Source organism: Chiloscyllium punctatum, chromosome 17, assembly GCF_047496795.1.
Source record: "Chiloscyllium punctatum isolate Juve2018m chromosome 17, sChiPun1.3, whole genome shotgun sequence".
Taxonomy (NCBI): Eukaryota; Metazoa; Chordata; class Chondrichthyes; order Orectolobiformes; family Hemiscylliidae; genus Chiloscyllium; species Chiloscyllium punctatum.
In genome coordinates, this window is record NC_092755.1 from 96,206,989 (window position 1) to 96,232,145 (window position 25,157).

Genomic DNA, 25,157 nt, shown 5'->3' on the forward strand with positions numbered 1-25,157 from the left:
GTGACAAGCACTGCCCTTCAAACCACAGGGCAATGCTGTGTGATCAAAACAGTGAAGGGGAGGGTAGGGACTAAATCAAAATAGAGTTGGAGGGAGAAATGATGCACTCCACTCCCTGCGGCGCCCACCTCTCCCTGAACGACTCCAGGGTGTCGGTGGACACCGCGTGCTCCTTCTCCAAGGACACCCGGGCTCTAACGTAACCCCGGAAGAGGGGCAGGCAGTCGGCCCTAACGACCCCCTCCACGGCCCGCTGCCTGGACCTGTTGATGGCCAGTTTGGCCAGGCCCAGGAGCAGACCCACGAGGAGGTCCTCGGACCTGCCCTCCCTCCTCCGTACCGGGTGCCCGAAGATCAGGAGCGTGGGACTGAAGTGCAGCCAGAAACAGAGGAGAAGGTTTTGGAGAAAATCAAAAAGGGAGTGCAAACGCCCACACCCAATATATACATGGTCCACGGACTCCACAGCGCCACAGAACAAGCAGTTGGGCTGGGAGTCCGTGAACCACCGCAATCTGCGGTTGCAGGGGACTGCTGCGTGCAGCACCCTCCACCCCAGATCCCCGAGAGAAAGGGGGAGGACTCCCGCGTAGAGAGCCCTCCACTGGGGATCTCCACCGCCCGGTGGCAAATGGGCACGCCAAGGCGTGTCCGGACGGTGGATGAGGGAGAAGAGGTGGACGGTGTGCAGCAGCAGTCGATACAGGGCCCTCCTTTTTATGTCCCTAAAAGAAACAAAATTAAAATTCCGGAGGCGGCTCAGGTTGTGGGGCACAGGCTCCCGCGGGAAGTACGGGACCTTGGGGCCAATGTGAAATTCCGTCCGGGCCGGGGTGAGCGCGGACGGGATCCCACCGCACACCTGAGCGTCCTCCAACTGGTGCACTACGTCGGGTCCGAGCACCGCCGTTTTAAGGCGTCGGATGGCGGTGGCCACGTACCGGACGTCTACCGCTGCCCTGCTAGCTATGTCCTGCGGCAGCGTCCAGCCCAGGCCCCCGGCACCCAGCACGTCCCCGACCCTGGTCGCCCTCGCCGCCACGGCCCTCCCCTCCGACAGCCACTCGAACCCGCGAGTACGGAGGTGCGGATTCCTGAGCAACGGCTCCCTGACGACAGCCGCTACTCCAGCCGGAGGGTAGGCGCGACGCGATTCGACCATGTTCCAGACAGTGATCAGGTCCTGGTAAAAGACAGGCAGCACCTTGAGGGCGACCTCCAAACCGTCACGGTCGACGAACAGGAGCTGCGTGTCGTAGTTGAGGTTACGCACCTGGCGGAAAAAATACGTCGCCAGGGCGCACCACCTAGGAGGAGGCTCGACGTAAAGGTATCGCCGCAAGGTCTGAAGGCGGAACGTCGCGACCTGGGTGCGGACGCACACCAGCGACTGACCGCCCTCCTCGATAGGGAGACTCAGAACCTGCGCGGCGACCCAGTGCATCTTTTTGTCCCAGAAGAAGTCGACCAACGTTCTCTGGATGTCAGCGACAAAGCCAGGAGGAGGGACCAAAGTGACCAGCCGGTACCACAGCATGGCGGCCACCAGCTGGTTTATGACCAGCACTCGACTCCTGTAAGATAGCACTCGGAGCAGTCCTGTCCAGCGGCCTAGGCGAGCCGAGACTTTGGCCTCCAGCTCCTGCCAGTTGGCCGGCCAGGATTCCTCAGCCGGGCTGAGGTAGACCCCCAGGTAGAGGAGATGGGTCTCCCCATTTATACCCTAATACCCTAATTGCTCCCAATTGGTGGCATGTCAGTAAGGTTAACCTTTTCAGCCAGCATTTAATTGCTTAAGTGGTGGGATTAGGGCAGGTACCTCCCCGGTTCTGACTGACTTGATTACTTGCCCTTCCTGCCACTTTCTCTGTCACTTAAAGGAAAGGGAACATCCCACACTAAACTTTTCATGTTTAATCCTGAGATGATCTTCTGACCTCATGTTTATGGCATCATTAAGGCCTCTTATTCCAATGTCTGCAGTGTCACTCAACTTCGCTCTTGTCTCAGTTAAACTGTTGCTGAAAGACTCATGCATGTCCTTGTTACCTCTATTCAACTATTAAACATACTTCATGCTTGTCTTTCACATTCCCTAACCCTCCCTACACCTCTCTACCTCACTTCCCAACATAAAACGTATTAAAAATATTCCTTAAAACATATGACTAAACATTTAGGGGTCAGATTTCTTATCAGCGTATGGTTCTTGGTGTCAAACTTCACTTTGTATTGCTCCTTTGAAGACCTTGGCACTTTTATTACATTCAAGGCTCTATATAAAAATAAGTTGGTATTGTTTTGTTGTAAAGGTTAAAAGGTAAGTGAATGTAGTTGGTCCAAAGTGTACACCAGTGAGGAACGATTCTGCATATATAGTGTTAAAGAAGCAAAAAAAGACTAAAGTGCCCATTATGACTTAAAGTCAAATTAATGTAAAAGGAATGAGTAAATGTAAATAAACATCGATGAAAAGTAAACTTACAACCACTTCTAAAAATATTTCATAGGGTGTGATAAATATCTGTAATATATTCTGATGCAAAAGTCGAAAAAACTCTCGAAGAAAAAGAAGTAAAAGATGTTCAAAAAGTAAGAAGTTCTGTTCAAGATTCAGAAAGATGTGTTTTAACAGATCAAATTGACATTTTTTTTGTGGCTGACTGCTTGAGTTTTTTTGCTGTAATTAGGTAGAGGCAAGGTCACAATTAAAAGATCATGAAATGTTGTCAGTGGAACTGAAAATATATGTTCGACAGTCTTTCTAATTTTTTTACATTGTTTATAAGTAGTGTTGATGTTGTCTTTCAGATATTGAAACTGTTTATGGAGGTGTTAAATTGTTGTGCAGTATTGGAACTCAAACAGAATCAAAACGACATTGTAAACCAAGTAAGATTGATATGTTGCTTTAGCAAACAGGTTATTACATTTCTGCATAAAGAAATTATTGTGTACTCTCAAATAATTATTAAATATATTGTTTAATTTTGCATTTATAATTTAATATTTTAGAGTTTGAAGCTTGACATTACTGGCTCCTTGGTTTTCTGTTTTCTTCACATTATCACCTCTCATTCTCAGTCTATTATGTTTTAATAATCAGTGGAATTTTGGTGAAGGAGAATGACCAGGTGTAAATAGAACCTGTGCTAATGAAAAGCCTGGTGTCAGCCCAGAGTTTTAGTCCTGATTGTGTGTCTTAATTTGCATAGAAATACCAGAACAGAGACACTTGCATTAACAAAGTGCTGATTAGGCACAATTACCATGACACATTATTTGTGGAGTCCACTCATTTATTTCTGTTGAAGCTATGGTGGCATATTTTAGGAAACCTCAAGGATTGAGTGAGAGGTTTCATAGGTTCTCAGACATGTCACTGTAGACCTGGTAGGGTTTCAGAAGAGGAATGTCCTGAGCCCCTTGAGGACCTGCAGTATGCCTCATCTTCTTATCCCTCCTATCTCTGACATATTCTCTTTATTGATAGTTTTAATCAACCCAAGCAGCTATATTCTGACACACTTCTGGAGCAGGTGGGACTTTAACCGAGGCCTTATGGGCCAGAGGTAGGGACATTACCACTGTACCACAAGAGCCTGAAAACAGTTTTTATCAGCTTGTTGTTTCTTTTTTCAAAGGGTTACTTATTTTTTAACTTAGATAGATGTGTTATGACAAATTCTGTGCCCATTACAGCTGAAGCAAGAAAAAACCCAAACCTTTTGGTTCAAATATTGGGACATATAAGGCAGAGAGATAATTACAAAAAATCAAAGATAAGGTGGTACTAGAGACAAACCAAATAGTTGGAATAACATAAGGGTGGCCTCAACCGTGATCTTGGATTCATGTCATGCTCTATATAACCCCACTGTACAGTTCAGTGTTTGCAAGATCTTCCTTACTGTTCTGTTTTGACACCTTCATCTTGATAACTTGATATCTTGATAACAGAAGAACTAGGAGCAGGAACAGGCCATTTGGCCTCTCAAGCCTGCCCTGCCATTTAATAAGATCATGACTGATCAGTTTGTGGCCTCAGCTCGACTATCCACTCTCTCATCATAATCCTTAATTCCTTTACTGTTCAAAAAATTATCTTTCTTAGTATTAGAAACATTTATTGAGGAAGCTTCACTTACTTATTATCTCACTACCTTAATTAGTTTGTACAGTTTTGGATTACTTGTTACTTTGGTTATACTCTCATTGTGCGACTCTTATACTTATTATGTTATTCTAACCAAAGTAACAAGTAATCCAAAACTGTACAAACTAATAAAGGTAGAGAGATAATATTAAGTTATCAAGATAAAGGTGCCATAACATAACAGTAACAAAGATCTTGCAAACACAGAATAGTATGGGGTTCCATGTGGCGCAACATGAATCCAAGATCACTGTTGAGTCAATCCCCATGTTATTCCAGCCATTTGGTTGTCATTAGCACCATTTTATCTTTGATTTTTTATAATTATGTCTCTGTCTTAATTAATAGGATCGCAGGTCATCCCTTCACTTGCTATTCAGCTGTTAATACTTTACTCACACTGTTTGATAGTTATGAACACCTGCAATGCCCTGTCGACATTCCACTCACACCATTTGTACTATTCTTTTCACAATCTTAATGATCTGGAATTATCTTGCAATTATCTCTCCACCTATCATTTCTATGCCTGTGTGCTTCCCTCCATTTTACGAAGGAGCAGCGCTATGGAAGCTTGTGATTTCACCCAAACCTGTGGGACAATAACCTAGTATCATGTGACTTCTGACATGAACCGTAGCCAGCCACAAACTCTTGACTATATTTAAATATAGTAGAACAAACTGCCAGAAAGTCTGCAAGGACACTGGCAAGTTTTTAAGAAGAAAATGACAAAACAATGATACATTTGTATTTTAAGGCAGGAGGCATTCGCTTTTAAGGTAATTTTATTTACAATGCTCTTATATTTCAGCTAAACAAGCTGTTAAAGAAGAACCTGGTGTGTCATCGGAAAACAAAATTCAACAACAAAGATTAGAATCTCAGCTCACTGATTCAGGTAAATATTAATTACTATTATTTTTAAAATCTATTCAATGGATTAATTATGTGATAAGATGTTCTTAATGAAAAGTGGTAGGATTGTTTGGCAAAACATGAACTTTAATTGCCTAATTTCCCATAAATGTGAATATTATATGCCAATGCTGAAGGTTTAAATTATTTTATTTATCTTTGTACTCTTTCAGAATAAACTAAAAAAATTGGAAAAATAATGAAACATCTTGTCACCGACTCAATTGAATAGAGTTTGTGATTGGCATGGTTGTTTTGCTGAAGCGGTATTCCAATGCGCAAAAGTTTAAAGTTGTATAGTAGCAATTTAAATTGAATTAAGTTTAAACAAATCTGGAAATTTAAAAAAAGTAACCATGAGCTGTTGGTTTTAAAATTCAAATTACTTATTGATGTAATTTAGGAAATAAAACCTGCTATTCATGACCTGATCTGGTTCAAATATGTTTCCAGAGGCATACATCTTTAGATGGCTTCCAAACACCCTCCGGAATGCTTTAACAAGTCTTTCTCTTGTATTAAAATAATATGTGGATTGCAATACTTAAGAAGATGGCCCATCACTACCTTATTAGGCCAATTAGGAATGGACAATAAATGTTGGCATCGTGACAACCACATAATTGGATAAACGTTCTTTTATGTATCAGCATAATTGTGTACAGAATCAGCTTTGAATCCTTTATTTGAGCAAGTGCACAAAAGATAATTTTAACTTTCCTTAAACCAACTAAGGGTTGTGAATCTCAACATTTAACAGCTTCCATAAAGAATAGTCTACTGTAAAGTTGCAAGATATTGCTCTAAAAGAGATGAGTTATGAGAAACGTTGAGATAATCTTAATCCTTACAGTCAGGAAAAAAGGTTGACAGATGAGTATATAGAATTTGCTCCAAGTAGTCAGTCCGGGCAGCATCAGAGCGAAGGAGAGCGAACCTGAGGGATAATCAGCAGCAGCTGCAGCAGGATAAATATTTGAGGAGTGGGGTCTGGTTGAATAATCATTTCCTGGATTATTGTCTGTAGTTAAGGTTGATTTAGTTGATAAGGTTCACAATGGCAGGCGAACACAGTTTTATGGAATGCTTCTCCTATAATATGTGGGAAACCAGGGACACTTCCAACATGTATAGTGACTACATATGCAGGAAGTGTGTTCAGCTGCAGCTCCTGATTTTCCACATGGAGTGCGTGGAGGTGCAGATGGACTCACTGTAGAGCATCCATGAGACTGAGAATGTCATGGAATATACATTTAGTGAGTTGGTCACACCAGCAGTAAGGGCTACATAGACAGAGGAACGTTGGGGACCACCAGGAAGATGAATAAGAGCAGACAGACACTGCAAGCGTCCCCTGTTGCTATTCTCCTCTCAAAAAAAGTATTCCATTTTGGATGCTGTTGGAGATGACCTTCTCAGAGGAAAGCAGCAGCATCAATCAGATCAGTGGCACTGTGACTGGCACTGCTGTAAGGTAGGGAGCGCTGAAGTGTAGGCAAGCAGTAGTGATAGAAGACTCTATCGTTAGGGCCATTGTTTCTGTGGCTATGAACAAGTCTCCAGGATGGTGTGTTGCCTCCTTGGTGCCAGTGTCAAGGAAGACCACGAGTGAGCGCAGGATTTTCTGAGGGGAGAGCGTGAGCAGCCAGAGGTTATGGTCCATATTGGTACCAATGACATAGGCAGAAAGAGAGATAAGGTCCTGCAAAGGGACCTCAGGGAGTTACACAGAAAGTTAAAAAGCAAGACCTCTCGGGTGGTAATCTCAGGATTACTTCTTATGCCATGTGCCTGTGAGCCTAGGAATAGGAAGATTGAACAGTTAAATATGTGGCTAAAGAGCTAAAAGCTTTTGATTCAATTTATTTTGAATTTTTCTTTGTACAAACAGGCAGTGGGCTTGAAATGGGGATTCAGTTGTGCTTCCATTAATAAAGGAACAGAGTAAAACTGTTTTTTTTAGTTGACAAGGTACATTCTTGTAATGTGTATCTCTGTAAATAAATAAATACAAATTATGTAAAGTTTGATTACAATTCTATTCTTTACCTTAAAATCTACTGACTTGTACATTATACGTCCAAGTTTCCCACATCCTATCAAATGTACACTTCTCTCTCGGCTTATCTCTAAAATTCAAACTGAGACAATTACATGCGCCAATTCATGGTTGTCTAAATGAAGCTTAAATTTATATTCATTTCCCCCATTTACCCTTTATCTTAAACTTGCCCATTCCTGCAGTTAGGGTATTACATGCAAAAGGAATAACCCTAATATTGTTCAAATCCTATCAATAAGATAAACAACTTATCTGAGATCAACTATGCATCTCAAACAATCAACAGCTCTTCTATAGGGAAGTGTACTCTATTATTGTTGCCATTGTTTAAGGGCAATGAGCTATGAGGAATAATTAGGGAAGTTTAATTTTTATTGCTCCAAACATTGGCAGGAGCTTATATGTTAAATTTGCGTCATTACAGTAAAGAATCCAGAAGACGAAGCTTTAATTGCTAGCAATTCTTATTGAACTGGGAACATATTTATTAAGGGTATTAAAAAGTTCAGTTACCAAATTATGATCTGTTGCTCATTATCATTTGCCTGTTGTGCCATGGCATTTGCATGTGCTATATTGCTGAGAGTATTGAATAACAAAATAAAGGAAAGAAACCTAAAAATTATAACAAAGGTAATCATTTTAATCTTAAAGATTAGGTAGTTCATTTTAATTTCTGTGATATATGGAACACTAATGAACTAAACACTGCTAACATGACAGCTATCTTGTAAGCTGTCCTGAATTTCTAATAGAAATTATTACCTATGAGTTGTACAAAGGAAGCACTTGAAACATGGCTGTCATGGAACATACATAGCTATTAAATTTGGAAGAATCATATTTGCTGCACCATCTACAAACCAGCATCACAATGTTGCGATGATGCTGCTCCTTTCACAAGGTTATCATGTAATCATAGAATCCCTACAGTGTGGAAACAGGCCGTTAGGCCCAACAAGTCCACACTGACCCTTCTAAGAGTATCCCACCCAGACCCAATCTCCTATCCCACTACTCTAGATTTCCCCTGATTAATGCAGCTAACTTACATATCCCTGAACACTATGGCAATTTAGCTTGACTAATTTGCCAAACCAACACATCATTGTGACTGTGGGAGGAAACTCAAACAACTGGCAGAAACCCACGCAGACACAGGGAGAATGTGCAAACTCCACGCAGACAGTCGCCCGAGGCTGGAATCAAACCCGGGTCCCTGGTGCTATGAGGCAGCAGTGCTAACCACTCAGCCACTGTGCTGCCCCTTGGTTTATTTTCAGGGATATCATAAAAGCCTGACTCTGTAAAGTCTAATTTGTAGGGTTTTAGGGCCAGTTTGATTATAGCTAACAAATACTGCCTCAGGCAAAAGGCTTTTATGTTTAAAAAAAAATTTGCACAATGAAAGGGGAGTGGCCAGTTCTCCAATTCAACTTTTCTCTGATTTGATTTGGTTTTTGGTTTGGTCTGGCTATTTTCTGAAAGCAGTCAGGTAATTTTGAATCTGTTGGACCCAAAGAAGCAGATCTATGTGAAAACTCTCTCTCTCTCTCACTTCTCCCCTGTAAGGCCCTGTGTTTGATTTGACCTTTTGTGCCAAATGGTGTTTATGGGGGCTGTTACAAGTATTTGGAATAGTATCATTAAGTTGGGATAACCTATTGGGTTTTCAGATAGGTTACGTTTTTCTGTTTTCTGTTCTCTTTTGTTTATGTTTCATTCAGTAATCTTGTAAATAAACTGTTTTGTTTAAAACTAAGAGGTTTGACCAGCTGCATCTCTCCTGGAATATTCACTTTTACAGCTGCTTAAAGCAACTAGAAAAGTTAGGATCTGGGCTCCTTTCTTGAAATGTTTTGAGGGGGTCTAACTTGGTCCATAACAATGTGAACATCATTTGCACAAAATTGAGTCTCAGCCTACAACAAATCAAGGAAGTTGCTGTGATATGCTATGACTAAGAGTGGAAGGGGAAATTGGTTCTCTCGTTTTTAACCCCTCTGAGTCAGTTACAGAAAATGAAGTTTAGTACCTACAGCCCAGTGAAAAAATTAAAATAAAAGCATGACAGCAATTGCACAAACACAGGTAATAAGTTTCTAAGGGAAAATGTTTGGTACAGAGAAAGATTGCACAGTTTAATAGTCCCTAGCCTCCTTGATGTGATAGCCTGTTACCTCAGTATCTTAATGTTTCACTTGTATGTTCAGCGGTATCAAAATCTGTAGATATCTTTGGTACCTCAATATATAGTTGCTTCCCCAATTTATATTTTCACCAAGTGCTGTATTCTGAGATGAGAGAGAGAGAGGAATGGAGAGATTTTCAGCTTTTGTCACAAATTTGTTTCTCCTTTTTTATCTTCTGCTCATAACCAGCTATTGAAACATAAATCATAAAATTTCAGAAGCATTCTGGATTCTAGCTTCTTTGTCTGGATAACTAACTGATAGGCCAGCCTTTCATTTCCTAGTAATTAAACAGGAGATAAAAATGCCTTGACACTGTCTTAGTTGCCTTGTTTTAATGTCATTAGATAAAGATGGATTTGTTTATACCACATGGATCTCTGCAGCTATTTTAGATCCATGTTTCTTCCTTTCAAAAACTATTTTGTTCATAAAAAGTTTTAGGTGTAATGATCAGATAATAGAAGTTAGAATTCAATAGTCTATATTTATTTTTCAACAATTTTTACCCACATTATATTCCAAAAAAAACTCAGGACTACCAAGCACCCTTAAAGCAGACAGGTAAGAACTAGAGGAGGATGATGCTTGACCTGTAAATTTGAGATGTATGCCATCTTTTTATAGGATTGTTTTACTTGTGATGCTTTTATTTTACAGATGAACAAAGTCACAAAATGGAAGATAGGGTGCAATCCAGCAGAGAAGATCAAAGAGAAAGACTCAAATCTGAACTTACTGATTCAGGTAGAAATTTATAATTGTTCTTCAGAGATATACACATAGAAATTGTTACACAATCATGCAGGCCACATGAGAAATTCTTTATTCATTCTGAAAAAGTGTGGAAATCATGGGCTTGAAGTGCTTTACTTTCCATTCATTCAAATTACTATTTTAAGTTAATGCTTTGGAATTATGCTCTTATCTTAAATATCAGCAAAGAAGTTGATTGAAACAATGTAATGGTAATTGTGGTTTCTTCTAACCTACATCAGCAGGTATGTCAATCAATTAAAACTGTCATTGATAATGCATGCCTTTTCTCAGTTTAAAGAACAGGAGATTTATAAGCTACAGACCATGACATTTAAATGGACCTTGTCCAGCATTCAAGAGCATTTATATCAATTCCATAAATTTGTGCCTCCCGCACTGTAGCTTCAAGATTTGGAACAGCCAGTGTGAGATATCTTTAAGTTTAGTAGCATTCATAAATCCGACCGAATTTTCATTTCCCACCTGTGAGATTCACAGCCTGGTCCCTTCCTCCTAATTTCAAAAATTGGGGCTGTCAGAAATGTGAGCATGACTTTGGCATCTGGGGCCAACTTGCCAGTTTTGAAAGTGTGCACAGTTTTCCTAACCCTGTGAATTCTGATCTAGTTGTAATTAAGCCAAAAGTAAACTGCTGGCACAGGGCATACAACGGGCAGGACAGAAGTGGTGGGATAGTAATATAGTAGATCACAAGGGTGGAGAACATGTGTTAGCTCAGTTTCAAGCCCTTCAGCTCATTGTGGCTCCACATTCACTTTCAGAAGTACCATTTACCCTAAGCATATAACCTTCTGTATCTGGTCCTAAAAGTTTAAATTTGTAAGTAATTGCTAGCAATATTGACTTATACACCAAATTCAACATTTCTCATTTTTTGGCACAAGCTGTTCTGGGGGCAACCAAAATCTGTCCATTTAAATCAGACCACACACAAATCTAAACACTTGGAGCTTTTTAGTACAGGTTCCAATGCTAATTGGGTGATCCACTGAATTTCTACCAATTTTCTCCCATCACCTCGAGAATAAATCATGCAGTTTTAGAAGGAGAGTGCTGTGCTCTTCAGCTGCAGTCAGGATTTATTTTGCTGCATTTTATTTTTGTTTGGTTTGCTTCTGAATTAATAAGTTATAACATTTCAAGCATACTGGCATGAGAAATTGACTCACAAACTTGATTGAGTTTTTTGAGGACGTAACCAAAAAGATTAATGAGAGTAAAGTTGTAGACGTTGTCTACATTGACTTGGTAAAGCCTTAGACAATTAGTAAAGTTAGATCAAGTGGGTTTCAGGTAGAACTTTGCACGTAGTCTTGATTTCACATGTACAGTATCAGGAAAAGTACATAGAGTCATGGGATCTTTGGACACAAAATTAGCTAGATTGTAGGTGACGGGGTTGGACTGGAGCAGTGGTGTTCTGCAGGGATCAGTGCTGGATCTACTATTGGTTTATATAAACAATTTGGTTGAGAATATAGGAGGCATGGTTAGTAAGTTTGCAGATGACACCAAAATTGGTGCTGTGGTCAACAGTGAAAACAATTATCTGATTACAAAAGGATCTTATTCAATTGGACCAATGGGCTGAGGAGTGGCAGATGGAATTCAATTTGAATAAATGTGAAATATAGCATTTTGGTGAAACAAACAAGGGTCGGACTTGCACAGTTAATGGTAGTGCCCTGGGTATTGTTGTCGAACAGAGAGACCTAGGCTTTCAGGTACATAGTTCTTTGAAAGTTGTGTCATAGATAGAAAGTGTGACTAAGAAGGTGTTTTACACATTTGTGTGCATTGTTCAGACAATTGAGTATAGGAGTTGGGATGTCAAGTGAGGTTCTACAGGATGTGTGAGGACATTTTTGGAGTGTTGTGTACAGTTACGGTTGCCCTGTTATAGGAAGGATATTATTAAATTGAAGAGGATTCAGAAAAGATTTACCACAGTATTGCCAGAATGGGAGAGTTTGAGTTATAAGGAGAGGCTGAATAAGACCATAATAAGACCATAAGACATAGGAGCGGAAGTAAGGCCATTTGGCCCATCGAGTCCACTCCGCTATTCAATCATGGCTGATGGGCATTTCAACTCCACTTACCCGCATTCTCCCCGTAGCCCTTAATTCCTTGTGACATCAAGAATTTATCAATTTCTGCCTTGAAGACATTTAGCGTCCCAGCCTCCACTGCACTCTGCGGCAATGAATTCCACAGGCCTCGCCACTCTCTGGCTGAAGAAATGTCTCCGCATTTCTGTTCTGAATATACCCCCTCTAATTCTAAGGCTGTATCCAGGGGTCCTAGTCTCCTCGCCTAACGGAAACAATTTCCTAGCGTCCACCCTCTCCAAGCCATGTATTATCTTGTAAGTTTCAATTAGATCTCCCCTTAATCTCCTAAACTCCAATGAATACAATCCCAGGATTCTCAGCCGTTCCTCATATGTTAGACCTACCATTCCAGGGATCATCTGTGTGAATCTCCGCTGGACACGCTCCAGTGCCAGTATGTCCTTCCTGAGGTGTGGGGACCAAAACTGGATACAGTCTTCCAAATGAGGCCTAACCAGAGCTTTATAAAGTCTCAGTAGCGCAACGATGCTTTTATATTCCAACCCTTTTGAGATAATTGACAACATTGCATTCGCTTTCTTAATCACAGACTCAACCTGCATGTTTACCTTTAGAGAATCTTCAACTAGCACTCCCAGATCCCTCTGTACTTTGGCTTTACAAATTTTCTCACCGTTTAGAAAGTAGTCCATGCTTGTATTCTTTTTTCCAAAGTGCAAGACCTCACATTTGCTCACATTGAATTCCATCAGCCATTTCCTGGACCACTCTTCCACACTGTCTAGATCCTTCTGCAGCCTCCCCACTTCCTCAGTACTACCTGCCTGTCCACCTAACTTTGTATCATTGGCAAACTTTGCTAGAATGCCCCCAGTCCCTTCATCCAGATCATTAATATATAATGTGAACATCTGCGACCCCAACACTGAACCCTGCGGGACACCGCTTGTCACCGGCTGCCATTCCGAAAAAGAACCTTTTATCCCAACTCTCTGCCTTCTGTCAATTAGCCAATCCTCAATCCATACCAGTAGCTCACCTCGAACACCATGGGCCCTCACCTTGCTCAGCAGCCTCCCGTATGGCACCTTATGGAAGTCTAGGTAGACCACATCCACTGGGTTTCCCCGGTCTAACCTACTTGTCACCTCTTCAAAGAACTCCAACAGGTTTGTCAGGCATGACCTCCCCTTACTAAATCCATGTTGACTTGTTCTAATCCGACCCTGCTCTTCCAAGAATTTAGAAACCTCATCCTTAATGATGGATTCTAGAATTTTACCAACAACCGAGGTTAGGCTAATTGGCCTATAATTTTCCATCTTTTGCCTTGATCCTTTCTTGAACAAGGGGGTTACAACAGCAATTTTCCAATCATCCGGGACTTTCCCTGACTCCAGTGACTTTTGAAAGATCTCAACCAATGCCTCCGCTATTTCCTTAGCCACCTCCCTCAGAACTCTAGGGTGTAGCCCATCGGGGCCAGGAGATTTATCAATTTTAAGACCTTTTAGCTTTTCTAGCACTTCCTCTTTTGTAATGGCAACCATACTCAACTCAGCCCCCGACTCCCTTTAATTGTTGGGATATTAGTCATGTCTTCCACTGTGAAGACTGATGCAAAGTACTTATTAAGTTCTCCTGCTATTTCCTTATCTCCCATCACTAGGCTTCCTGCATCAGTTTGAAGTGGCCCAATGTCTACTCTTGCCTGTCGTTTGTTTGTTATGTATTGAAAGAAACTTTTACTATCATTTCTAATATTACTGGTTAGCCTACCTTCATATTTGATCCTCTCCTTCCTTATTTCTCTCTTTGTTATCCTCTGTTTGTTTTTGTAGCCTTCCCAATCTTCTGATTTCCCAGTGCTCTTGGCCACTTTATAGGATCTCTCTTTTTCTTTGATAGATTTCCTGACTTCCTTTGTCAGCCATGGCTGTCTAATCCCTCCCCAGATAATCTTTCTCTTCTTGGGGATGAACCTCTGTACAGTGTCCTCAATTTTACCCACAAACTCCTGCCATTTTTGCTCTACTGTCTTGCCTGCTAGGTTCTGCTTCTAGTCTATTTTCGTCAGTTCCTCTCTCATGCCCTCATAATTACCTTTATTTAACTGTAACACCATTACATCTGATTTTGCCTTCTCTCTTTCAAACTGCAGACTGAACTCTACCATATTATGATCGCTGCTTCCTAAGTGTTCCCCTTACTTTAAGATTTTTTTTATAAAGTCTGGTTCATTACATAGCACTAGGTCCAGAATAGCCTGCTCCCTTGTGGGCTCCATGACAAGCTGTTCCAAAAATCCATCCTGTAAGCATTCCATGAATTCCCTTTCTTTGGATCCACTGGCAACATTATTTACCCAGTCCACCTGCATATTGAAGTCTCCCATAATCACCGTGACCTTGCCTTTCTGACATGCCTTCTCTATTTCCCGGTACATGTTGCGCCCCTGGTCCTGACCACTGTTAGGAGGTCTGTACATAACTCCCACTATGGTTTTTTTGCCTTTGTGGTTCCTCAATTCCACCCATACAGACTCCACATCATGCGACGCTATGTCATTCAGTGCCATAGATTTAATTTGGTCTTAACTAACAAGGCACCCCCACCCCCTCTGCCCACCTCCCTGTCTTTTCGATAAATTGAAAACCCTTGGATGTTTACCTGCCAGTCCTGACCCCCCCCTGTAACCACGTCTCTGTGATGCCTCCCACATCATAAACATTCACGATGATCTGTGTCATTAGTTTGTCTGCTTTGTTACGAATGCTACGAGCATTCAGGTAAAGTGCCTTATTGCTAACTTTCTTATCATTATAAATACTGGAAGTCATAAGATGTCCAAAGTTATCCTTCCTTTTTGCTGCATTCCCAGTCTGTCTCAAGTTTAAATCTGCCTGCACATATGCTATCCTGCCGCTTATCTTTCCATTTAACTCCATACTCCCTGTCGCTTTCACTTTCCCTTCCCCCCAGCTCAGAAGTTTAAAGCCCTACTGACCACCCTATTTATCCTCTTCGCTAGAACATTGGTATCTGATCAGTTCAGGTGGAGACTGTCCCAATGGTACAGGTCTCCCCGGTTCCAAAACTGATGCCAATGCCCCATGAAGTGGAATCCCTCTTTCCCACACCAATCCCTTAGCCACGTGTTTACTTCCCTAATTTTCTTATCCCTATGCCAATTGGCACGTGGCTCAGGCAGTAATCCAGAGATTATGACCCTTGAGGACCTGTACTTCAATTTCCTTCCTAGTGCTCGATAATCCCCAAACAGGTCCTCCACCCTAGCTTTGCCTATGTTGTTAGTCCCAACGTGGACCACAACAACTGGATCCTCCCCCTCCCACTCCAATATCTCTTCAAGCCGGTCAGAGATGTCCCGAACCCTGGCAGCGGGTAGGCAACACACCATACGAGACTCCCAATCCGGCTTGCAAAGGATACTATCTGTCCCCCTAATTATAGAATCCCCTATAACAACTACTTGTCTTTTTGCTCCCCCCTCTTGAATGGCCTTCTGCACCATGGTGCTGTGGTCAGCTGGCTCATCCTGTCCAGAGCCCTTTTCCTCATCCGTACAGGGAGCAAGAATCTCATACCTGTTGGACAAGGTCAAGGGCTGAGGCTCCTGCACTCCTGAATAGGCTGGGACTCTTTTCAATGGAGCATAAGAGGTTGAGAAATAACCTTATAGAGATTTATAAAGTCATGAGGGACATAAATAAGGTGAATAACAAAGGTCTTTTCCCTAGGTTAAAAACTAAGGGGCATCGTTATGGGGGTTCTGTTTGCCGAGCTGGGAATTTGTGTCGCAGAGGTTTCGTCCCCTGACTAGATGATATCCTCAGTGCTTGGGAGCCTCCTGTGAAGCGCTTCTGTGATCTTTCCTCCGGCATTTATAGTGGTTTGAATCTGCCGCTTCCAGTTGTCAGTTCCAGCTGTCCATTGCAGTGGTTGGTATATTGGGTCCAGGTCGATGTGCTTATTGATTGAATCTGTGGATGAGTACCATGCCTCTAGGAATTCCCTGGCTGTTCTCTGTTTGGCTTGTCCTATAATAGTAGTGTTGTCCCAGTTGAATTCATGTTGCTTGTCATCTGCGTGTGTGGCTACTAAGGATAGCTGGTCGTGTTGTTTCGTGAAAGCAAAGATGAGAAGCAACATGAATTCAACTGGGAGAGCACTACTATTATAGGACAAGCCAAACAGAGAACAGCCAGGGAATTCCTAGAGGCATGGCACTCATCCTCAGATTTAATCAATAAGCACATCGACCTGGACCCAATATACCAACCACTGAAACAGACAGCTGGAACTGACAACTGGAAGCGGCAGATTCAAACCACTACAAATGCCGGAGGAAAGATCACAGAAGCGCTTCACAGGAGGCTCCCAAGCACTGAGGTTGTCACCTAGACAGGGGACAAAACGTCTGCAACACAAATTCCCAGCTCGGCGAACAGAACCACAATAACGAGCACCCGAGCTACAAATCTTCTCACAAACTTTGAACTAAGGGGCATATTTTTAAGGTGAGAGGAGAAATATTTAAAAGGGACCTGAGGGGAAACCTTTTCAACAGAGTGGTTCATCAATAGAATGAACTGCCAGAGGAAGTGGTAAATATAGGTACAGTTATAACATTTAAAAGACATTTAGATCCGTACATGAATTGGAAAGGTTTAGAATGATGTGGGTGAAATGCAGGAAAGTGGAACTAATTTAGTTTGGGAAATGTGATCGGCATGGAAAATTTGGACTGAAGTATCTGCTTCCATCCTATAAGATTCTATGACTCTATGTACTTTTCCTGATACTGTACATGTGAAATCAAGTCTACGTGCAAACTGATGAGCAATCAATGCTCAAAGATAACTATCCCACGGCTTAATTTAAACTGTAATAATGGGGGTGAGGTGAGGCCAGGCCAGAGAAGGAAAGTACGGCAGCATGGGAAGGAGGGAAGTGAAATAGTGGTGTATCAGAAGATACTTGTGGGTGAGGCGATGAGGTGACGAAACAATAATAGTTAGGATAAGGGAAGGGAATGGACAGCAATGAAACACAAAGAGGGATGAGTGGCACGGTGGCTCAGTGGTTAGCAATGCTGCCTCACAGTGTGAGGGACCCAGGTTCAATTCCAGCCTTAGGCAACTTTCTGTGTGGAGTTTGCACATTCTCCCCGTGTCTGAGTTGGTTTCCTTTTGAATGTTCCGGTTTCCTCCTGCAGCACAAAGATGTGCAGGTTAGGTGAACTGGCAGTGCTAAGTTGCCCATAGTATTCAGGGATATGTAGGTTAGGTGCATTAGTCAGGGTGAAATATAGGGTAGGGGGAATGGGTCGGGGGGGATGGGGGTTACTCTTCAGAGGGTCAGTGTGGATTTGCTGGGCTAAAGGACCTGTTTGCACACTGTAGGCATCCTATTTTATACTAAAGATAGAAAATTAAGCAGTATTAAAGGATGGAAGGAGTGCTAAAGGGGAAATAGAGTACAGTAACTTGCATTGGGAAAATTAATTAAATAAAGAAATTGCTGCCAAGAGCTTTGAGGACGAGTTGTGGCAATGACTTAGGAGATCAAAGCAGAATGGTTGTTAAGCAGACAACAATGAAAAGAGACTGGGCTCAAAAACTTCAGCTGATATGATGCAACAGCACCTGAGGAAACTAAGGTATCAGTGTGGGAAGAGATACATATGCTGAGGTAGACCCAGGCAGTCAACTGGTAAGTGAGGCAAAAGGTTACAAATTAAATGGAGCAGATATTTCCAGGCAGCAAACTGGAGAATGATAGGATTGCAGTTCACAATTAGATTAGGATGGGAAGCAACCTGCATCTAAAAATTGTGCCAGTCCATACAAATTGCATTTGTTTTGATAAGCAACTGGGAACGGATTGAGAACTGCAAGGCCTTCAATCAAGGTAACTAATACTCCTGAATTGTCAATGAGTCTTTCAGAGTGGTACTTGGAGTGTTCTCAAGGGAACTTAGGAACGGGCAATAAATGCTGGCCTAGCCACTAACACCCACAATCCATGAAATAAGAATAAGCTAATTCTACTAGCTTATTCACTGAGAAACCCTATATGTAAAATTTCTCACTGCAACGGCCCTAATCCCAATATACCCAACTCTAATATCATTGCTATAAATAAGGAGAACACAAGACAACAACTGCCTCTTCACACTTAGGGTAACAAAAGAATGGTACCACTGGTAGTGAAACAGGATTTATTTCAGAAGATTTAATCCAATCTTTATGAATAGACAATCATAGGTAATGCAAAAATCCTGGTTTGGCAATAGTTGTGATGATACAACAGGAGTTAAATATACCGATCAGATTGTTACAGTTCATGCTTCATGCCACAATATTAGTTAGACTTAATGCCCAATGTGTGACAGAGTCTGCAGAACATGCATTGGACTTGTCCACTATCTCTTATTGAAGAAATGTATCTCAATCTAAAGGGACTGATTCAGAAGAGGAAGGTTATAGATACTCATTTTGTGTGTATTAATTTACACACTACAAAAAAGCCTGAGTGAGAAAAGACTATAGTTCGACAATGCTGGCTTGAAAAAAATGCTTCAGAGAAAATAACGTTCTAAAATTTAAGTGCTTGAATGCATTTCATTAACTGTCAGATTGCATTACAAAAAGAAATGCACATATGAAGAAATTGTTAGGGATGCTAAAAGAAGGGAATGTTACAATGTAATCCTTCATACAGAAAGGAGCTTTATGATCTAATTTGTTTTGAAATGTTGTTCGTACATACAAGCTCATTTTTAATTAAAGAAGAGAACCTATTCATTCTCTATCAATTGTGTCTATATGTATGCAAGTTGTATACATTAACTGGGCATCCCTTTAGCTCTTTTAAATGGACACGTACTAAAAATTAGTGTGTCAGGGAAATGTGCTTGTAATGTGTAGCTTTGTAAGTAATAATTGAAGTGCAGAAAGATTGGCTCCAGTTCTATCCTTTACTATCTGAGTTCCTGGAATAAATTAGGGAACTGTTAGGCACATATATTGGGTGGGCAAGTTATAGGCTGGAATTGCAGAAAATGACAGAAGAACTTAAAAATTAGTTTGAGAATGTGAGGAGTTGGGAGTTAGTGGGGCAGGGGTCTGTTCAGGAGCCAGTGTGGATCAACAGAGACACGGAAGTGAGTGATTGGAAGCATGGGACTTGGTGCAGGATAGGATATGAGCAGATGCATACAGACACAGTATAGTTATGGCTACAATCTATCAGCCTCTAGCCATACCACTCAATCTGAATATTCCAATAGGCCTTGCCTATGTCAGTATGGGATTTGAGGAAGAAATGTAATTTAACAAGAGACCATAAGAACATAAGGTATAGGAGCAGAATTAAGCCTTTTGGCCTACTGAGTCTGCTCTGCCATTCAATCACAGCTGATATTTTTCTCAACTCCATTCTCCTGCCTTCTCCCCACAACCTTTGATCCCCCTGCTAATCAGGAATCTATCTAACCCTGCCTTAAATACACACAGTGACTTGGTCTCCACAGCCTTCTGTGACAATGAGCTTCACAGTATCAACACTGTCTGGCTAAAGAAATTCCTCTTCATCTCAATTCTAAAGGATCACACCTTCTTTCTGAGGCTGTGCCCTGAAATCCTAGTCTCTCCAATGAGTACACTTCTACTCTGTGCAGGCCTCTCAGTATTCTGTACATTTCAATGAGATCCTCCCTTATCCTTTTGAACTTCACTGAGTACAGACCTAGAGTCCTCAACAGCTCTGCGCATAACAAGACACTCAACCCCAGGATCATTCTTATAAACCACCTCTTGACCCCCTACAAGGCTAGCAGAAGTTTCCTTACAGGACCCAAAACTGCTCACAATATTCCAAATGTGGTCTCACCAGAGCCTTATACAGCCTCAGGAGTACATCCCTGTTTGAGAATTAGAACACAGAACATAACATAGTACAGGCCCTTCGGCCCTCAATGTTGTACTGACCTGTGAAACCAATGTGAAGCCTATCTATCCTACACTATTCCATTTCATCTTACGTTTATCCAAAGACGATTTAAATGCCCTTAAAGTTAGCAAGTCTACTACTGTTGCAGGCAGTACATTCCACACCCCTACTACTCTGCCATCTGTCCTATATCTATCACTCTCAATTTAAAGTTATGTCCCCTTGTGCTAGCCATCACCCTCCAAAGAAAAAGGCTCTTACTGTCCACCCGATCTAACCCTCTAATTATCTTATATGTCTCAATTAAGTCACTCTCAACCTCTTCTCTCTAACGAAAGCAGCCTTAAATCTCTCAGCCTTTTCTCATAAGACCTTCCCTCCATAAAATTTCTTTTGCACCCTTTCCAAAGCTTCCATATCCTTCTTATAATGCAGTGACCAGAACTGTACACAATACTCCAAGTTTTGTACTGCAACAGAGTTTTGTACAGCTGCAGCATGACCTCGTGGCACCGAAACTCAAATCCTCTATCAATAAAAGCTAACACACCATGTGCCTTCTGAATAAACCTATCAACCTGAGTGGCAACTTTCAGGGATTTATATACATGGACACAGAGATCTCGCTGCTCTTGTACACTATCAAGAATCTTACCATTAGCCCAGTACTCTGCACTGCTGTTGCTCCTTCCAAAGTGAATAGTTTCACACTTTTCCTCGTTAAACTCCATTTGCCACCACTCAGCCCAGCTGTGCAGCTTATATATCTCTCTGTAATCTGCAACATCTTCCAGCACTACCCCAGCTTTACAAATTTTACTGTTATGAACAAATTTACTATATCATCCTTCTATACCCTCATCTAGATTACTTATAAAAATGACAAACAACAGTCGCCCCAAAACAGATCCTTGCAGTACACCACTAGTAACTGAACTCCAGGATGCCCATTTCCCATCAACCACCACCCTCTGTCTTCTTTCAGCAAGCCAATTTCTGATCCAAAGTGCTAAATCTCAATCCCATGCCTCCATATTTTCTGCAATAGCCCACCCTGGGGCACCTTATCAAACACCTTACTGAATTAATGAACTGGGCGAAGGAACTGAGGCCATTGTTGCTAGATTTTCAGATAACACAAAATGATTGCTAACATTGCATTTACCTTCCTGACTGCCAACTGAATCTGTATGTTAATCTTAAGAAAATCCTGAACCAGGACTCATTTTTGTGCTTCAGATTTCTGAAAGTTTTCCCCATTTATAAAAAAGTCTAATGCCTCTTCTTTCGACAAAAGTGCATAACTTCACACTATGTCACATTGTATTCCATCAGCCACTTCTTTGTCCACTGTCGGAGCCTGTCCAAATCCTTTTGCAGCTTCCCTGTCTCCTCAACACCACCTGACCCTCCACCTATCTTTATGTTATCTGCAAACCTAGCAACAATGGCCTCAGTTCCTTCATCCAGTTCGTTAATATGAAATGTGAATAGTTCAGTCCAAACAAGGGACCCTGTGGAACTCCACCAGTCACCGGTTTGAACCAGGTATGTTTGCAACTCTGCTAATTGGTAACTAATCAGTTTCAACCCATAAATTACTTTTTCAGATTCTTATAACTCAAATTCACCATCTTCATGAATATTCCCTTCACAGAACGCCCCTGGTGCTCACCTTCCACTCTACCAACCTTCGCATAAACCAAATCATCCGCCGACATTTCTGCCACCTCCAAACAGACCCCACCACCAGGGATATATTTCCCTCCCCACCCCTTTCCGCCTTCCACAAAGACCGTTCCCTCTGCGACTACCTGGTCAGGTCCACGCCCCCAAACAACCCACCCTCCAATCCTGGCACTTACCCTGCCACCGCAGGAACTGTAAAACCTGCGCCCACATCTCCTCCCTCACCTCTATCCAAGGCCCTAAAGGAGCCTTCCACATCCATCAAAGTTTTACTTGCACATCCACTAATATCATTGATTGTATCCGTTGCTTCCGATGCGGTCTCCTCTACATTGGGGAGACTGGGTGCCTCCTAGCAGAGCGCTTTAGGGAACATCTCCGGGACACCCGCACCAATCAACCACACCGCCCCGTGGCCCAACATTTCAACTCCCCCTCCCACTCTGCCAAGGACATGGAGGTCCTGGGCCTCCTTCACCGCCGCTCCCTCACCACCAGACACCTGAAGGAAGAACGCCTCATCTTCCGCCTTGGAACACTTCAACCCCAGGGCATCAATATGGACTTCAACAGTTTCCTCATTTCCCCTTCCCCCCCCCACCTCACCCTAGTTCTAAACTTCCAGCTCAGCACTGTCCCCATGACTTGTCCGGACTTGTCCTACCTGCCTATCTCCTTTTCCACCTGTCCACTCCACCCTCTGCTCCCTGACCTATCACCTTCATCCCCTCCCCCACTCACCCATTGTACTCTATGCTACTTTCTCCCCACCCCCACCCTCCTCTAGCTTATCCCTCCACGCTTCAGGCTCACTGCCTTTACTCCTGATGAAGGCCTTTTGCCCGAAACATCGATTTCACTGCTCCTTGGATGCTGCCTGAACTGCTGTGCTCTTCCAGCACCACTAATCCAGAATCTGGTTTCCAGCATCTGCAGTCATTGTTTTTACCTCATAAAAAGAATGCCTGTTTCTGTCAATGTTATCACAATATTCAATTTGCTTCTGTTTTTCTTTGGTGGGTTTTGGATCAAGATTCAAATCTGTCAAGATTTAAATCTCTCCAAGCCTATTCACTTCGAGATAGGTAGCATGCAGAACTATTTTTTTTCCCTCATTATACTGAATTTTTTTAAATGCCTTGAAATAAAAACTGGAACTACTTGGCCTTCTGGCAATGCATAAATAATGCTGTGAATGATGCTAGCAGATTGTACAATGTTACGAAGACCAATTTTGCAACCTCAATATTTTGCACTATTCCTTACAAGTCATCACAAATAATGTTTACCATTATTGTCATTCTTCAGTTCGCCACTATATCACCAAATCACAGAAATCTTGTTTTCAAAGTAATGTTTTGTCCATTTATTTTAATCAAAAAACAACTCTATCACTTGATGTTTCAGATCTAGCTATCGTTTGGAGAAATGAAAGGTTATCAAGTGATGGTTCTGTACAAATAATGGACATGCGATTCCACACTGATTCAGGTAAAAGTTTTCAATAGTTATTTGAAATGATACTTTTAAAGTTTTTTTTATTAAATACACCTTATGCTCCATTCGGTATTTAGGGCAGGTATTCAGCATTTGACAGATAGTTAACTTCTTGGCCATGTACCATGCTTCACACCCAAAGAAGGTAGCAAAGTGTTTCAGTGCCAATAAAAATGCTTTGAAGTGTGGTCACATGCAGTCAAACTCAGCAGCCAATTTGTGCAAAGCAAAATCTCAAAAAAAGTTATGTGAAACCAGTTAATCTGATACAATGATTTAGCTTGTGAAATACATGTTGGCCAGGTTAAATGAAGAACTCCCTACTCTTTTCCGCATACAGCCATAGAATCTCCTTCATACACCTGAAAATAGTTTAACAGCTTAGTGTAAAATGTTTCTATCACTACAATGCTCACCTTAATTCGGTGTCCCTGTGTTATAAATACTGATGACTTTTATACACAAAATACAATTGCATGCCCCAATCCACGAATGACTAGCCTTGGTACACAGGACATGTTCTGACTGTTAAGTAAATATTTATATTTGGCATTCAAAGCTAAATATATGCTCCCCAAAATAATTGCATTGCATTGTGGCTTAAATGCTTAATTAGCTCTCACTGAATGGCAAGTAGCCATCTGTAGCAAGTATTGGTTGCTTGAGGAACTCTGGCTCAGAGATGATGAACTGGGGTCTGAACTTTGATCCTGCAACACATCAGGACGGGGGAGAATTACCAGGATGTCATGTTTCAGGAAGCAGTCACAACCCTTAGATTAACTACCTCAAATTCAGTTAGTGGTCAGGGATAGGAGGGTGAGACTACAAGCAAGGCAGATACAGAGATCCAGAAGATAGTGCTGAAGGAACCTCAGCACTTGAGTTTGTCTAAGATGTTTGAGATTCTTTCTCCCTATGTGGATGAGAGCCGGGCCTGATGGGCGGATGAGAAAACTGACCATAGCACCATGGTACTGGAAGCCATTCAAGAGGGAAGAGAAAAGAGAAATGTAGCTGTGATAGGGGATAGTACAGCCAGGGGAATGAATACCATTCTCTGTTACCAGGATCGAGAGTCCCAAAGGCAGTGTTACCTGCCTGGCGCACAGCTTCAGGTTATCTATCTGGACTGCAGGGATACTAGGAGTGGGATGGGAATAATCTGGATGTCACGAATCATGTAGGAACCAAAGATTTGGTCAAAAAGAAAGAGGTTCTACTGAGAGAATATGATTAATTTAGGGATTAGTTAGGATTAATTTACAAAACAGAAGCAAAAAAGTAATAATTTCTGGATTACTACCTGAGTCATAAGCTACTTGGCACAGTGTCAACAAAATTAAAGAGGTAAACACAAGGGAGTTGATCCAATGGTATGGGTTTCATCTGAATTATGCTGGGACTACCCTGCTGACAAATTGCATAACTAGGGCTGTGGATAGACTTTAAGTAGGTGGATGGGGTCAGTTGGATGGAAATATATGGAAAAAGTTAAAGTGGAGAACTCAGCAGAGGTTGTGAAAGTTTCCAGAGCAAGTAATAGGACAGAGAGTATGGAAAATTTTAGGAATCTAACTTCAAACACAGAGGATAAGGGGATAACTATGAGAATGGGGACAGCCAGGGCGTAATGCTGGTCTTAGATGCATGCAGTCTACAAAACAAGATGAATGGAAATTGTGGTGCAGATTGAAATTCGTGGACGCGATGTTATGGTATCACAGAGATCTGGCTGCAATGGGATCAGGTTGGGAAATAAATGTCCAAGGATTTGCATCCTCTCAAAAAGAAAGGCAGATGGGCTG

General features: G+C 41.8%; 1 protein-coding gene across 1 annotated transcript in view; it reads left to right on the forward strand.

The window, feature by feature from the left end:
• The window catches only part of LOC140487662 (uncharacterized), a 269,506-nt gene that overhangs the window by 174,249 nt on the left and 70,100 nt on the right, over positions 1–25,157 (forward strand). Inside the window, exons 16-19 of the mRNA XM_072586945.1 lie at positions 2,812–2,892; positions 4,971–5,057; positions 9,992–10,078; positions 23,260–23,343. Of these exons, the coding sequence (XP_072443046.1) occupies positions 2,812–2,892; positions 4,971–5,057; positions 9,992–10,078; positions 23,260–23,343 (339 nt within the window). The remainder of the gene's footprint in view (positions 1–2,811; positions 2,893–4,970; positions 5,058–9,991; positions 10,079–23,259; positions 23,344–25,157) is intronic.